Source organism: Phaseolus vulgaris, chromosome 10 (assembly GCF_051622355.1).
Source record: "Phaseolus vulgaris cultivar YP4 chromosome 10, ASM5162235v1, whole genome shotgun sequence".
In the NCBI taxonomy this organism is placed as follows: Eukaryota; Viridiplantae; Streptophyta; class Magnoliopsida; order Fabales; family Fabaceae; genus Phaseolus; species Phaseolus vulgaris.
Window position 1 is genome coordinate 4,825,060 of NC_143507.1, and position 17,406 is coordinate 4,842,465.

Here is a 17,406-nt window from a genome sequence, read left to right on the forward strand (position 1 = left end):
CTTTTTCACGAACTAGGTGACAATCAATTTCGATGTGCTTGGTTCGTTCATGAAAAACTTGATTGGAAGCTATTTGAAGGGCATATTTGTTGTCACAGTACAGGGTTGCAGGCTGGGAGAGAGGAAGATGTAAATCCTGAAGGAGGTAAGTGATGTGATTCCACTAGCCATATAGAGAAAGGTTCTTGACCTTCTTAGGAATCACCTTGAGTTGGACATTATAGAGGCACTTTTCTTAGAGTTTGATCATGGTTCTAAGACAAGAACTCACCAAAAACTAGTACCAAATCCCAAACTCATTGGATGAACCAATTTTAGTCAAATTGAACCGAACAAAAGAGGAGAAATTAAAAGGAACCGAACAACATTGAAATTAAAAGGCAAGAACAGAAACAAAAGGTGCTGGAAAACAGAAAAACCGAACCAAAAATGCTCAAGAACACAAGACAACAAGAGTAATTGAAAGAGAAGAAAGGAAGGACAAAAGAGTGCTCATGAAGATGGAAGAATGTTGGATGATCTCGCCACTAGAAGTGTGGAATGCTCCTAGATGAGAGTGATGCCGCCACTTGAGGACTCCAATGATCCATCAAGATAAGACTAGAGAAGAAGGCTCCAAAAGCTCTCCAAAAGTCACTCAAAATTTGAGTAGAGTTTTCTTAGATTAATTCCAATCTGAATTTTACAAAGAGAGCACCTCTATTTATAGCCTAAGGTGCTGAAAATGCAAGCTAAACATTTCAAAAATTCCCTCCTAAAACTAGCTAAAACCGGCGCCTAAAACATGCATCCTTTGGCACCTCCTATTCTACTCCTACACCTATCTACTAATACACCCCTCCTCCTAAAGCTCCTAACTAAAGCCTAAAGATGCTAAAACAAAAGAGGTTTCTAATGTTTCCCTCTAAGCACCTTCAACTAAAGAAATTACAAAAAGAGAAAATAAATGTCCTCTAGCTCCCAAAGCTTTGAACATGCTTCTTGTAATCCTTTGAGGTGGACTTTGACCTCCATGGGCGTCCTCCATTTGTGCCTCCACCTCTTCTTGATCTTGTTGATTGGCCTCCATGTCCTCTTGAGCTTGATCTCCATCAGTAAGACAACCATTGTAACTCACATGTGGTGGCGGCAAGGGCTCTATACTCGCTTCAGAGGAGCTGCGGGAGATAGTTGGCTGCTTCTTTGATTTCCATGATATTAGGGAGTCTCCTAAGTAGATGGAATATCCAGTGACAGATTTGCGTGTGGTAGGACATGTTGCCCAGTCAGATTCACTAAAACCACAGAGGTGAAGTGAACTAGTGTGAGAAAAATATAGTCCTTCACCAGGGGTGCCCTTGAGGTAACGCAAAAGACGTGAGACAGCTTGCTGATGATGAGTTGTGGGTGCAGATATGAATTGGCTTAAATTGTGGACAGCGAAGGCGATGTCTGGTCGCGTGTTGGTTAAGTAAATTAGACGTCCAAGGAGTCTTCTGTATTGGGAAGTGGCATCAGCATCGAGAGGTGAGCCTTGGTCAGGAGAGAGACGGGAAGTGTGAGTCATAGGAGTGGCCACAGGTGTAGAGTCAAGCATGCCAGTTTCTTGAAGGAGATCAAGAGTATACTTGCGTTGACTTAAATGAAGACCAGTACTATTGCGAGCAATTTCCAGTCCCAAAAAGTAAGTGAGATTACCTAAATTTTTTATCTTGAAGTGATGGTGAAGGGATGCAGTAATTGTATTGATTTCCTCCGTGTCATCACCAGTTAAGACCAAGTCATCAACATAAACAAGAATAACAATGAGTTTATCATTATTATATTTAATAAAAAGAGAGTGATCAGCAACAGAAATAAAGTAATTATTTGATAAAAGAAAAGTAGAAAGTTTGGCGTACCATTGGCAACTAGCTTGATGAAGGCCATACAAAGACCGTTGAAGCTTGCAAACATGTTGGGGAGAAGGAAGAGAGAGGCCAGGTGAGGGAGTCATGTATACCTCTTCATGGAGATCACCATGAAGAAATGCATTATTAACATCAAGTTGTTTTAAAATCCAATTTTTGGTAGTGGCAATAGCAAGGAGAAGGCGGACGGTAGTGAGTTTAGCAACAGGTGCAAAAGTGTCTAAGAAATCAAGTCCTTCAAGTTGGGTGAACCCTTTAGCAACAACTCTAGCTTTGTGGCGCCCAACAGTGCCATCAGAATTGTATTTGATTTTATATACCCATTTACAACCAATAGTTTTCTTTCCTGGAGGGAGAGAGGTAAGTTGCCAAGTATTGTTAGCAGCAAGAGCTTGAAGCTCATCTTGCATGGCAGATTGCCAAGAAGCATGTTTGGAGGCTTCGTTATATGTCCGAGGTTCAGGATGAGAATTGATAGAGGAAATAACATTTCTAAAATTGGAAGATAAGGAATTGATGTGATTCCAATAGCCACATAGAACAAGATTCTTGACATTTTTAGGAATCACCTTGAGCTGGAAAATATAGAGGCACTTTTCTTAGAGTTGGATCATGGTTCTAAGTCAAGAACTCACCAATAACAAGTACCAAATCCCAAACTCATTTGGATGAACCAAATATTGTCAAATTGAATCAACAAAGGAATTATAAAATGGATTGACCGAACAGAATTAGGCAAGAAAACATATGAACCGAACATAAAAGGAATTGAAAACAAAAACAGAACATAGGTGCTGGAAAATGGAATAGCCGAACCAAAACAAATCAAAAACACAAGGCAACATGAACAATTGAAAAAGAAGAAAGGAAGGAGAAGAGAATGCTCATGAAGATGGAAGAATGGTTGGATGATCACGCCACTAGAAGTATGGATGCTCCTAGATGAGTGTGCAAGCCGCCACTTGAGGAAACCATGGTCCTTCAAGATAAGACTAGAGTAGAAGGCTCAAAAGCTCTCCAAATGCTCACTCCAATTTTGAGTATAGTTTCTTTAGATAAATTCAAATCTGAATTTTACAAGGAAGGCACCTCTATTTATAGCCTAAGGTGCTGAAAATGAAAGCTAAAACAATTCAAAATTCCCTCCCAAATCAATCTAGAACCGGCGCTTATTTGCAAAGCAAGGAAGGTGTGATCCTTTCCTTCACTTTGGCACCCCCTATTCTACTCCTACACCTATCTACTAATACACCCGCCTAAAGCTCCTAACTAAAGCCTAAAAGATGCTATAACAAAAGAGGTTTCTAAAGTTTCCCTCTAAGCACCTTTAACTAAAGAAACTACAAAAAGAGAAAATAAATGTCCTTTAGCTCCCAAAGCTTTGAACATGCTTCTTGTAATCCTTTGAGGTGGACTTTGACCTCCATGGGCGTCCTCCATTTGTGCCTCCACCTCTTCTTGAGCTTGATGAGTGGCCTCCATGTTCTCTTGAGCTTGATCTCCATCATACTCCCCGAGTTGGAGAGAATTCGACCACGAATTCTGGAGACCTACAGAAAAAGGAGTTAGATCGCTGACATTAAAAGTATGACTACCTAAGAATGTATCAGGCATATCTAACTCATAAGCATTGTCATTAATCCTCTTGAGGACTTGGAAAGGTCCATCCCCTCGAGGCATTAGTTTGGACTTCCTTTGAGTAGGAAAACGATCCTTCCTCAAGTGAAGCCAAACCCAATCGCCCTCATCAAACAACAATGCTTTTCTCCTTTTATTGGCAAGTTCAGCATACTTGCCAACCTTCTTCTCAATTCTCTTCTTGATGTCTTTATGCAAAGTTTTCACAAAAGAAGCTTTTTCATCCCCATCTTTGCACAAGACATCTTCAAGAAGGGGAATAGGAAGAAGATCAAGAGGTGTTAGGGGATTAAACCCATAGACCACCTCAAAAGGAGAATGGGAGGTGGTAGAATTTACTACTCGGTTATATGCAAACTCAACATGGGGTAGTGAATTCTCCCACACTCTAGGATTCCCCGAAATAAAGCATCTCAATAGTTGTCCCAAAGTTCTATTCACCACCTCGGTTTGACCATCAGTTTGTGGGTGGCAAGTGGTAGAAAATAAAAGCTTAGTTCCAAGCTTGCCCCACAAGGTCTTCCAAAAGTGACTCAAGAACTTAGGATCTCTATCGGACACTATAGACCTAGGAATCCCATGCAAGCGAACCACTTCTTGGAAGAAGAGGTTTGCAATGTGACATGCATCATCCACTTTGTGGCAAGGAATAAAGTGAGCCATCTTTGAAAAACGATCCACTACCACAAAAATGGAGTCCTTTCCCTTTGACGTCTTGGGTAAGCCTAAGATGAAATCCATAGATATATCTACCCAAGGCATTGAAGGGATAGGAAGAGGAGTATAAAGACCATGGGGATGCATTTTAGACTTAGCTTTGCGGCAAGCTATGCATTTATCACACAAACTATGAACATGTTTATGCATATGAGGCCAAAAGAAATGTTCATGCAACACATCCAAAGTTTTAGCAACCCCAAAATGTCCCATTAAACCCCCCTCATGAGCTTCTCTAACAAGAGATAATCTAATAGAGCATTGGGGAACACAAAGACGTTTTCCTTTAAAAAGAAAGCCATCTTGAATAAAAAAGTCTTTGTGTCCTCCTTTAAGACACTCTTGATAGATGGGAGAAAAATCAAGGTCATCATGATAAAGTTCCTTAATGTGATCAAAACCAAGATATTGAGAGGTTAAAAGATTTAGCAAGGTGTATCTTCTAGAAAGAGCATCCGCCACAATATTTATTTTGCCTTGCTTGTGTTTGATCACATAAGGAAATTGCTCAATGAATTCCACCCACTTAGCATGCCTCTTGTTAAGTTTGTTTTGGCTCTTCAAATATTTAAGAGATTCATGATCACTATGTATCACAAACTCTTTGGGAAAAAGATAGTGTTGCCAAGTAAACAAAGCCCTAACAAGTGCATACAATTCCTTATCATAGGTGGAATAGTTGAGATGACTTCCCTTCAATTTCTCACTAAAATAGGCTATGGGGTGGCCCTCTTGAAGGAGAACAGCCCCAATACCTATACTTGAAGCATCACACTCAATCTCGAATGTCTTAGTGAAATTAGGAAGGGCCAAGATGGGAGCATTAGTCAATTTTTCTTTCAAAGTATCAAAAGCATTTTGTTGTGCTTCTCCCCAATGAAAGACCACATCCTTTTTCACTATGTCATTGAGTGGTGCGGCAATGGTACCAAAGTTGGGGACAAATCTTCTATAGAAAGAAGCTAGTCCATGAAAACTTCGGACCTCATTCAAAGATTTCGGTGTAGGCCAATTTTGAATGGTCACCACCTTTGTTTTGTCCACATGGACCCCTTTACAACTCACAACAAACCCTAGGAATTCTATATGATCAAGAGCAAACATACATTTAGCAAGGTTAGCATACAAATGTTCCTTCCTAAGGGTTTCTAAAACTTGCCTAACATGCAACCTATGGTCATTCAAAGATAAGCTATAAATGAGAATGTCATCAAAGTAAACCACAACAAACTTACCAATGAAAGGTCTAAGAACATGATGCATGAGGCGCATGAAGGTACTTGGTGCATTAGTTAAACCAAAAGGCATAACTAACCACTCATATAAACCAAAGTTGGTCTTAAAAGCCGTCTTCCATTCATCACCCGGTTTGATACGGATTTGATTGTAGCCGCTTTTAAGATCAATCTTTGAAAAGATTTTAGAACCATGTAATTCATCCAACAAATCATCTAGTCTAGGTATGGGATGCCTATACTTAATGGTTATGTTATTGATGGCCCTACAATCCGAACACATTCGCCATGTGCCATCCTTTTTTGGCACTAAGATGATAGGCATAGCACAAGGACTCATGCTATCTTGCACCCACCCTTTCTCAATCAAAGCCTCAACTTGTTGGCGAATTTCCTTGGTTTCACTTGGATTGGTCCTATATGCTGGACGATTTGGTAAAGAAGAGCCCGGTATCAAATCAATTTGGTGCTCAATCCCTCTCAAAGGTGGAAGTCCATTTGGAGGATCTTGAAACACATCTTTGAACTCTTCTACCAATTTTTCCAAGCAATGAGGACTATCAACAAGTGATTCTATGCTAAGAGTTCTAGGGATGGCTAAAAAAAGAGGATGATGAGCCACTATTTCCCTTTCAATGTCACGCCTAGACACAAGGAGTGTAGGCTTAGAACTCTTATCTTTTTTATCTTTTTTATCTTTTTCACTCTCCCTCTTTTTCTTCATGATAACTTGGTCCTCATGGACTTCTCTTGGAGAGAGAGATTTTAAAGTAACCTTGTGACCATGGAATTCAAAAGATAATTTGTTGGTAAAGCCATCATGTAAAACTTTTCTATCAAATTGCCAAGGCCTTCCCAAAAGAACATGAGTGGCTTCCATGGGCACAACATCACATAATACCTCATCTTTGTATTTTCCAATGGAGAAATGGATGAGGACTTGTTTATTAACAATTATTTCTCCTACTTCACTAAGCCATTGTAACTTGTAGGGCTTTGTATGAGAGATAGTAGGCAATCCAAGCTTATCTACTACTCTTGTACTAGCCACATTTGCACAACTACCCCCATCCACTATCAAGGAACAAATGTTGTTTTGAATAAGACATCTTGTATGGAAAATATTTTCCCTTTGACTTTCATCAAAAGGTTGTGAAACTTGTCCAAGAAGTCTTCTCACAACTAACAAGTCCCCTTCAAGTGGACATTCGCTCTCTTCCTCACTAGATGCATGAGAATGCAATGAATGCTTTGGAGAATCCGAATCATGCTCACTAACTACAATGCCCTCATGCATGTACATACTTCGTTTGGAAGGACAATTTGCAGCAATATGACCATAACCCATACATTTAAAGCATTTAGTGTTAGATGTTCTAGTGGGAGACTTAGGTCTAGAAGTTGATGGCTTAGATTCCTTGGGTTTGAAAGAAGAATCTTTGGAAGGATGTTTAGAAAAAGAAGTTTTGTTTCTCCAAGACTTGGAGTAGTATCCATCATTGGAAGCATTTTTAAAAGAGTTTTTCTTAGCAAGTTGGGCTTCCACCTTCATTGCAAGATGAACTAAAGAGCCCAATGATGAATACTCTTGTAACTCAACAATGTCTTGAATATCCTTCCTAAGACCACTCACAAACCTAGCAACCATGGCTTCTTCACTTTCTTCTAATTCAATTTTAAGCACAAGCGTCTCAAGCTCCTTATAATATTCATCCACATTTAGCGTGCCTTGTTGAAACCGTTGGAGTCTCAACATGAGGTCTTTCCTAAAATGTGGGGGCACAAACCTAGCGCGCATATGATCCTTTAAAGAGTTCCAAGAGTCCACGGGAGGACCCTTGTGATAGATAATGTCCTTTACAATTCCATGCCACCATTTCATGGCATAATCACTAAACTCTAGGGTGGCTAGCTTGAGCTTATGCTCATCTTGGATCTCATGGATCTCAAAAATTTGTTCACACTTAGCCTCCCAATCTAAATACACATTTGGATCACTAGAACCATTAAAACAAGGTAGTTTGACCGAAGGAAGCTTGGACTTTGCATCATGGTAGAAGCCATTGCCGTAGTGAATTCTTTCCCCTTGGTGATGATGTCTTTGTCCATGGACTTGGGGTGGAGGTCTCCTTCTCCTATGCTCATCTTCACGGCCAACATCATTTGAAGAAGCTCTTGAAGATGGTCTATGAGAATGATGTCCATCATGGATAGAAGGAGATGGTCTAGTTTGTTGGACCTCCATCTTTTGCATTTTCTCCTCCAAGCGTCTAATTGTTCTTTGAGCTTCATGTAATTCACCAAGAATTGAAGCTTTGGAAGGAGAATTCTGCTTGTAGGATGCATCACTTGAAAATCCAGCCATTTGTAATTAAAAACAGCAAACACACAAAAACAGCAAACAAATTAAAAATTAGCAAAAAACAGTGAGCTTTTTGGCAATGAAACTGCCGAAATGAACTAAGGCTGAAAAGATATCACTCTCAAAGAAATAATGTTCTTGCACCAATCTGATCTTGAGGCCTTGGAATCCTCAAATGAAATATGTCAAAGCAAGCACACCAATCTCAAGAGCAACCACCACAAAACCAAAGAAACAATAAAGACAAACAAGAAAAGGTATAAGCAAAGAAAGGTAATTGCAAAAGGAATACTATATGTAAGACAAACTCAAAGAGTAAGAATGAAAGACAATCAAGAAAATAAAGAACTCAATGAGAAAAGTAGGCACACAAAAGAATACCTAAGGAAAAGCACTAGAGTAGATGAAGAAAACAAAAAATATTAGCTACTGGAAATTTTTTTTTTTATGCAAACTGTGCTTGATATTCACTGATTTAACTGGAACGTTGTAGAGTGAACTGGATTATGAAATTTATACCACAGAAACTTCAAGATGTTAACTCAATAATGGCACTGGAATCAATTAAAAACAGTAAGCCAATTGAGAGAAATAAATTTTTTAAAATCGCTGCCAGATTACCGTATTTTTTTCGGCAGGAATGTACACTTTTTTTATTTTATTTATCATTTTTTGTGTACTTCATATTTTTGAATGATTCTTTTTTCTATTCTTTTCTAACACTTTGAATATCTCAAATCCAGAATTTCAGAATTTTACAGTACGTAAATCAGTTGCAATAAGGAAAAACAGTAAGCACTTTTTTTCAGAAACAGAGGAATCCTAATAGGAATAAAAAACAGGATGATGAACTAGCAAAGACATAATAGAAAATGATGTATTGGAACTTGTATAGGTCTAGAATACAAGTATGAACTCAATTCTAAAAAGAAAATGCACAAAGGATCAACATCAATTCAGAAAATTATATGACACCAAAGCAAGAAACAATCAAAACAATAAAAGTACTACTAGAAGTAATGACATATATGGAATAACATGACTAAGACAAAACTTGACATGATTCAAAAATTAAAAGACACATCACAAATTGTAACAAGTGAAAGGAAGCTTAAGGTAAACTCTAGGAAGGATAATGCCATTCCAAAAGAGCAACCATACTCATAAGAATTATGAGTGCCATAAACCTTTCCACAAACACTTGGAGCAAAAGAAAAACAGCAAGAATACTCAATTAAAATTCTAAAACAGAAACTTAAATTGCAAGAAATTAAAGAGCTCTTGAAATAAAGTGCACACAACTCAACAATTAAACAAGAATGAACCTAAGACTCATGATACCACATGATGTGATTCCAATAGCCACATAGAACAAGATTCTTGACATTTTTAGGAATCACCTTGAGCTGGAAAATATAGAGGCACTTTTCTTAGAGTTGGATCATGGTTCTAAGTCAAGAACTCACCAATAACAAGTACCAAATCCCAAACTCATTTGGATGAACCAAATATTGTCAAATTGAATCAATAAAGGAATTATAAAATGGATTGACCGAACAGAATTAGGCAAGAAAACATATGAACCGAACATAAAAGGAATTGAAAACAAAAACAGAATATAGGTGCTGGAAAATGGAATAGCCGAACCAAAACAAATCAAAAACACAAGGCAACATGAACAATTGAAAAAGAAGAAAGGAAGGAGAAGAGAATGCTCATGAAGATGGAAGAATGGTTGGATGATCACGCCACTAGAAGTATGGATGCTCCTAGATGAGTGTGCAAGCCGCCACTTGAGGAAACCATGGTCCTTCAAGATAAGACTAGAGTAGAAGGCTCAAAAGCTCTCCAAATGCTCACTCCAATTTTGAGTATAGTTTCTTTAGATAAATTCAAATCTGAATTTTACAAGGAAGGCACCTCTATTTATAGCCTAAGGTGCTGAAAATGAAAGCTAAAACAATTCAAAATTCCCTCCCAAATCAATCTAGAACCGGCGCTTATTTGCAAAGCAAGGAAGGTGTGATCCTTTCCTTCACTTTGGCACCCCCTATTCTACTCCTACACCTATCTACTAATACACCTGCCTAAAGCTCCTAACTAAAGCCTAAAAGATGCTATAACAAAAGAGGTTTCTAAAGTTTCCCTCTAAGCACCTTTAACTAAAGAAACTACAAAAAGAGAAAATAAATGTCCTCTAGCTCCCAAAGCTTTGAACATGCTTCTTGTAATCCTTTGAGGTGGACTTTGACCTCCATGGGCGTCCTCCATTTGTGCCTCCACCTCTTCTTGAGCTTGATGAGTGGCCTCCATGTTCTCTTGAGCTTGATCTCCATCAGGAATTGTAAGACAAGTAATTATGAATAGGATATCTACTACTTACAGAGTTGGTTGCAGTGTGAAAATCTGCAAGATAGGCAGGTTGTCGGTGAGGACGAGCTGATCTTCTTGGAAATTGAGGTGAGATGCTTCCTGGAGATGCAGACGGTGATAATTCTAATGGAGGTGCAATGTTGGATGCAGGAGCAACGACACTATTTGTTGGAAGATCATAGGATAATGAGGTTGGTGGAAGGACAGTATTGGGTGCAGGAGTAGAGGCACATGGCTCGACAGGAGGTGCAGTATCAGAAAAAAAAATCAAAAGCAGAATTATATGCATTAGAAATAGGGAGAGATAAAGTGTTAGGGTCCTTAGGCAAGCCACTGTCCAATTTATATGGAAAGTGGTTTTCATGAAAGATTACATGTCTTGATATCTCTATGCTATGAAACTTTAAATTTAAGATAATATAACCTTTTGTATTTTGCGGGAAGCCAAGAAAAATACCTTTGATAGATCTATCATCTAATTTTTTTCCTATGTGCAGTAAAGGTACTAGCATAACAGAGACAACCAAACACTTTTAGAAAGGAAATGTCATATGGTTTTCCAAACAACTTTTCATGAGGAGTGATGTTATTAAGTAATGGAGTAGGAATAGCATTTATTAAGAAAACAACATGATTTACAGCAAATTCCCAAAAAATAGGAGGAAGATTTGCTTGAAAAAGTAAAGCCCGGGTTACATTTAGTATGTGTTGATGTTTACGTTCTACAATTGCATTTTGTTGTGGTGTTTCAACACAAGATTTTTGATGTATAATTCCCTTTGAAGCATAAAAATTTGACATAGCAAACTCAACATCATTGTCTGTACGAATCGTTTTGATATTAGTTTTGAAATGATTTTGAACGAAAACAGTGAAGTTAATGATGTGCTGACGCACTTCAGATTTGTTATGCAGCAGAATAATCCAAGTATAACGCGAGTAATCATCAACAATAGTCAAGAAATAACGAAAACCTTGCATAGAAATTATGGAACATGGTCCCCAAATATCAAAGTGTACAAGATCAAAAATAGCAGAGGTAACAATATTACTTAAAGTGAAAGGAAGTTTTCTCTGTTTTGCACGACTACAAGTGTCACATACATGATGAGTATCAGCAGTAATAAAAGAGTATTGTTTGCTTAAAACATGTAATCTTTCATGTGAAGGGTGTCCTAGTCTATAATGCCATAGTGTTTTGTCTGTGATATTACAATTAATAAAAGGAGCAAAACAATGCGGTTTAGAACGACTAGAAGCAGGCAAGGTAGTGGCAAGGTACAAGCCAGCGGTGGCTTTAACTGTACCAATCCTCTCTTGGGTGAGATTGTCTTGTATAATGCAGTGGGTTGAGGTGAAAGTTAAAGTGCATTTAAGTTGGTGTGTGAGTTTGAAAACAGATACTAAGTTTAATTGAAAATGAGGCACGTATAACACATCAGACAAATAAAACTTATCAGAAAAACGTACTAAACCAGAATATGTGGCATAAACGGTTTGGTCATTTGGAAGACTAATTAAGACAGGTTTAATTTTAGTATAAGTAGTAAAAACGTTCAAATTGTGACAAACATGATCAGTGGCACCAGAATCAATAATCCAAGATTCTTTTATAGAAGATAGTGAAGAGAGAAACTTACTTGTTGAAGAATGCTCAGTATTGGGAATTTCATCCGTAGAGATGGTGCCGACTTGATTAATTTGAGTGTGAGGGGCAGGATCCTCAAGGTTTTGCTGACGCAAAATGTTGGTAAGGAATTGACACTGTTGTGATGTAAGTTGAATCCCCTTTACATCCTGTTCTTTAGGAAAAAGCTCAGAAAAAGTGTCAGTAGTAATCATATTATTGACTTGAGATGTCCAATTGGTGAATTTGTAGCCAGGAGGGAACCCATGCTTTTTATAACAGGTGTCGACAGTGTGGCCAAGACGATTACAAAAAGTGCAGACTTTTCTAGTAAAAGAAAACTTTGAGGTTTTAACATTACCAGAAGGAAAACCCACTTTGTGAAAACAAACAGCCTCAGTATGACCATATTTACCACAAAAATTGCATGTAGTAGTGTGACTACTATTAGGACTATGAAGACTAGGGTTTTCATTAAACATTGCCTAAAATATTTTTAAAACCAATCAAGATTTTGAAAGAGAACAGAACAAAAATAACCAAAAACAGCAAAGAGGGAAATAAAAATCAGAGAGAAGCGCAGTAGAACTCTTCATTCGAAGAGCTCTGATACCATATTACAGTAAATGAAGATGAATATTCCTTGTCTGATGTGATGCTTTAATGTAGCGTACGTAATCGCACATAATCGTAATGAAGAAAGAGAGGTTTTGATAAACCCTAATTGTAGAGAAAAATAAATATAAAAGAAACTTTTATTCACTTGTATATTAGAGAGTAAAATACATTATGTATATATAAGAAAAAGATTAAGACGTAGCTGAAACAGAAAAGGAAAGTTGGGCCAAACAAACAAAGCCCAATAGTTTAAAATAGAAAATTAAATATATTAACAAAAACATAGACGTTTCATACACACAATGAAAATTAGTACGATGAACATAAGAAGAAAATCACTAAATGTTGATGTTACGTTTATTTTTCTTACAATGAAAATAAAACACCTAGAATTCCAAGAATATACACTCGGTATACGCAGAACCCGCAGACATAAACTTGTGAAGTTTATTGTGGTGAAAAGTTCCTCCCACTATAAAATATTTTTCTCATTTTCCTCACACACTTTTCTTCATAGTTCCAACACCACAACTGTTAATCAAAAAAAAAACAAGGATTAATCCAATATTTGGTTCATGTACCACAACTATTTAGGTTGGTCTAGGTGAAAATTTTCATAAATATTTAAAAAATAATAAATGTTTCTTTTAAGAAGTGAGTTTATTAATATTTCTTTTTTCTTATTACAGTATTCTCTTGAAAAGTTATGGAAAAAAAATTCTCATAGTAAATACAAATTGGCTTACATTCAGAATCTGTGGTGATCCAGTTTTCTTTTCTGCAAGTGCTGTTGCGAAGGATGCAAATTTGTGAATGTGAGATCTCGGTTTGAACATTTTCAGAAAAAGTAGCTAGTGAGAGGACAGAAGGAGTATCCACATCCCAGGTGAAACTGATCTTCGGTGATTCACTGCTTCCTCTCTCATCTTTTGCAAATGCTATGTTTTGTAGGACCTGCTATCAAAATTTCATGATGTTCACTAATTAAATCACTCAATTATAGTATATTCAACTCAGCAGTTACATATCCGAAACTGTCATTACCAAATTCTCAATCATGGTTTAAAAATTTCAGTTTACAACCACACTCATACACAGTTATATTTTCACTTGTCATATGAAAATAACAATGAAACTATAATAATGACTTCAACAAACTTATTTAGTAGACAAAACAAACTGGTTTCTTTCTTTAATGAGTTGAGAGTAAAAGGGTTCTAAATTTTACCTTATGTTCATAAAATTCTTTTATTTTGTCTTCTTTTGTTGAAGCAACTCTTCTAAGTAACTCTTTCATTCTTGAAACAGGCTTCTTTCTATTATTACCTTTACTTGGATGCTTTGCTTCTGCATTGAAACAATATTTGTCATTTGTTTTAGTTGTTTTGGAGAATGATTCCTCAGAAATGGGCAAAACCTTGTTTCCTACATGAACAACAAAATCTGCCCTCTCAATAATTCCTACTGCCCCAGATAACTCTTCTCTCTTCATATTCACAGATCGGATAAAACTCCTTCTTCTTTTCAAGTTTCTGTTTATGTTGAGGGTTTTGTAAAAACAAGCCTTTGGAATGTATTTTCCACACATAAAAATAAACAGCTTCAAGTTCTTGCTGGCAACCTTCCTCCCTTTTATTCCCTTTGTTCCTCGATCCACCCTATGATGCCTAAGTGCAATTATATCTTTTCCTTTACCCTTTTTGTCTGAAAAATCATCAGATAAAACACTCATCACTTTTCTGATACAACCTTTTCATGCGTTTTTGAACTTTACATCCCATAGAAACCTTTTCTATTATTAATAAATAATTTTTAAATTGGTATCTAATTAGCTACCAAGGTTGTAGTTACTAATTATTTAGATTCTAAAGTTGGTTCAGAGTCAAACGTCGTCCATCAAAATGCAGTGATACTTTTGAAATCAAAATGAACATATAGATGACAGTTTATGGTAAAAGCGTCGTCTATAGTTATAACTGAACACATAGACTGCAGTTTCTGTCATGAACTGTCGTTTGTGAGCCTCACATAAACTGTGGTTTTATGACAACTACATTTTATTTTCTTTCTATTTTACCCTGACCAGAGTCCGTCATACTTACGCTTTCATCACTTCTATTTTTGTTCTCTCTCACACTCTCGTATTCCCTACACCTTTCTTTTGATCACTTTGCTTCCACTGCACGCTTTCCTCGTGCTCTTTGTAAGTTCTTCCTCCATTGTATTGGTTGTATGTTGTTCCTTCATTGCTCCATTGCTCATTTTTTTAGGTTCTCTACTATCCAGGAAGTATAGAGTGTGTTTTGATGTCTTCCATCTTGCTCCTCCGTCTCGCCACCACTACCCACCACCACCAAGTTGGTGAGGTTTTTTTATTTTTGTTTTCGATATTTTTTATGATTATGTTAATTTATATATTTTTTTTTAGTTTTTCATGAGTATGTTTTATAAAAAGGTTTTGTAATTATTACTAATTTATATTATTTTTTCATGAGTATGTTAAATTAGATATTTAGGTTAGAATTATTAATTAGTTAGAATATTAGAGTAAAAAATTTTAATAAGTAATGAAAAATCACGACGAGCTCAATCATAGACAGAGGCAAGTCGACATGGAAAGAGGCAAGGTGAGCGACAACGAACACGATGAACAACCACAACACAACAACCTCAACCATCGCGTGAATCCTAATCTAAACTCGCTAACTCAGTCAATCGCAAGTTTAAGCAAATTCACCGAGTTTACATGGACTCTATCAAGTCTAAGTTGTCTAGAATAAGTGAGTTTGATAACCATGGTTATAATTGTTATAATTTAGAAATGATTTTTTTGAATTTCATGTATAATTAGAAATTGATGTTTTTGATTTTTTTGTTATAATATATTGAATTGAATGTATAATTAGATTTGTTAATTGTTTAATTGCATGTATATTTATAATTCTTTGATACGTGTTGGTATTGAGTCTGGGAGAGTTCGATCCTCGACAATTGTTTCCCGTGTTAGAGTTTGCAGTTGGAAACCAGGAGCTTAATATAATCATCGTTAATTAGCCTTTTAGAGAGTAATTTAGAATCTAAAATATTAGTAGCTAAAACTTTGGTAGCTAATTTAGATACCGATTTAGAAACTATTTTATAATATTTTATTAATAATAGAAACCGCATTAGATATCAATCATTTTTTCGTCTCTAAATTAATATCTAATTTAGTCAATATAGTGACTAATTATTTTTGGTCTCTAAATTTGGTTACTATTTAATGATTTTCTTCTAGTGTAATTACTTGTAAGTATTTGTTTGGAGTTTCCATTCATGAAGGGAATCAAGATGTCTATGGATTCTTGGATCCCTATTTCATTAATCCAACTGGACCAAAGAAAATTAAAACCCAAATATACATCACCAACACTTGGACTTCTTCCATCATCCCCTCCCTCTCGAAGAGGATTTGTCCTCAAATCACACGCTTCTGCCTCTTCATCTTCACTACCTGCAAAAGGTGTTAGATCCCTAACATTAAAGGTAGTATGTACTCCATATTCCTCAGGCATGTCAATTTGATATGCATTATTATTGATTCTTTTGAGGACTTGAAAATGACCATCTCCCTGGGGACTAAGCTTAGACTTCCTTTGATTAGGGAATCTATCCTTTCTAAGGTGAAGCCAAACCCAGTCTCCCTCTTCAAAAATCATCTCTCTCTTCCCTTTATTGCTATGTTTCATGTATTTCTCTGTTTGTTGTTGTATTTGGTTTTTAATCCTCTCATGCATTTTCTTTACGAATTCGACTTTTGTTACTCCTTCCTTATGCATAAATTCTTGTGGATTAGGTAGAAGTAACAAATCCAAATGAGTAAGAGGATTAAATCCATACACAATCTCAAATGGAGAAATATTAGTAGTTTTATGAACTACTCTATTATATGCAAACTCAATATGAGGAAGGTACTCATCCTAAGATTTGTGGTTTCCCTTCATGATTGACCTAAGCATAATGGAAAGAGATCTATTTACAATTTCAGTTTTGTCCATCCGTTTGAGGATGACAAGAAGTTCAAAAAGTTCAACTTAGTTCCTAGCTTTTCTCGGAGAGTTCTCTAGAAATGGCAAACAAATTGAGGATCTTTATTTGACACTATGGTCTTAGGCATTTCTCTAAATAATAGCCTAGAGATGTTGTTAGCATCATCCACTTTATGGCAGGGTATAAAATGAGTCATCTTGCTAAACCTATCCACTACCATAAAGATGGAATCAAAACCTCTTTGTGTCCTAGGAAGTCCTAAAATGAATCCATGGTTATATCTTCCCAAGGAGCACTTGCAAAAAGGTAAAGGAGTGCATAGTCCATGAGGCATTGTCTTAGACTTAGCTTTTAAACATGAAATGCATCTATGACAATGTCTTTAAACATCTTTCCTCGTGTGTGGCCAAAATAATTTTCCTTTTAAAAGCTCAAGAGTTTTATCAACTCCGAAATGGCCCATGAGTCCTCCTTCATGTGGTTCTTTTACAAGGAGTTTTCTATGTGTTACTTGAGGTATACAAAGTTTTCCTTCTTTAAATAAGTACCACTCAGAAACATAAAAACCTCCTTATGCTCTATGTTGGCACTTAACAAAATCTTGATCTTTTTTATAAAGTTTAGGTATGTTTTCAAATCCAAGAATTTGGGCTCCAAGTTTAGAAAAGAGGGCATATCTCCTTGATAGCATATTTGTATTGCCCTCATTGTATTTGATAACATATGGAAATTGCTCAAGAAATTTCATCCACTTTGCATGTCTTTTGTTCAACTTGTGTTGACCCTTCAAATATTTCAAAGACTCATGATCACTATGTATAACAAATTCTTTTGAGACTAGATAATGTTCCCAAGTCTGCAGAGCCCTCACAAGTGCATAGAGCTCTTTGTCATAGGTAGGGTAGTTGAGGGCTAGAC

At 36.6% G+C, this 17,406-nt stretch overlaps 1 protein-coding gene across 1 annotated transcript; it reads right to left on the reverse strand.

Moving 5' to 3' along the window:
- Positions 1 to 12,970: 12,970 nt before the first annotated feature.
- Positions 12,971 to 16,157, reverse strand: LOC150024165 (uncharacterized). The gene is made up of 4 exons (XM_090296571.1): positions 15,746 to 16,157; positions 13,688 to 14,163; positions 13,206 to 13,413; positions 12,971 to 12,990 (listed from the first exon to the last, which is right to left on the reverse strand). Exons 1-4 carry the CDS (start codon positions 16,155 to 16,157, stop codon positions 12,971 to 12,973), a joined length of 1,116 nt encoding a protein of 371 aa, XP_090152697.1.
- Positions 16,158 to 17,406: the final 1,249 nt, after the last annotated feature.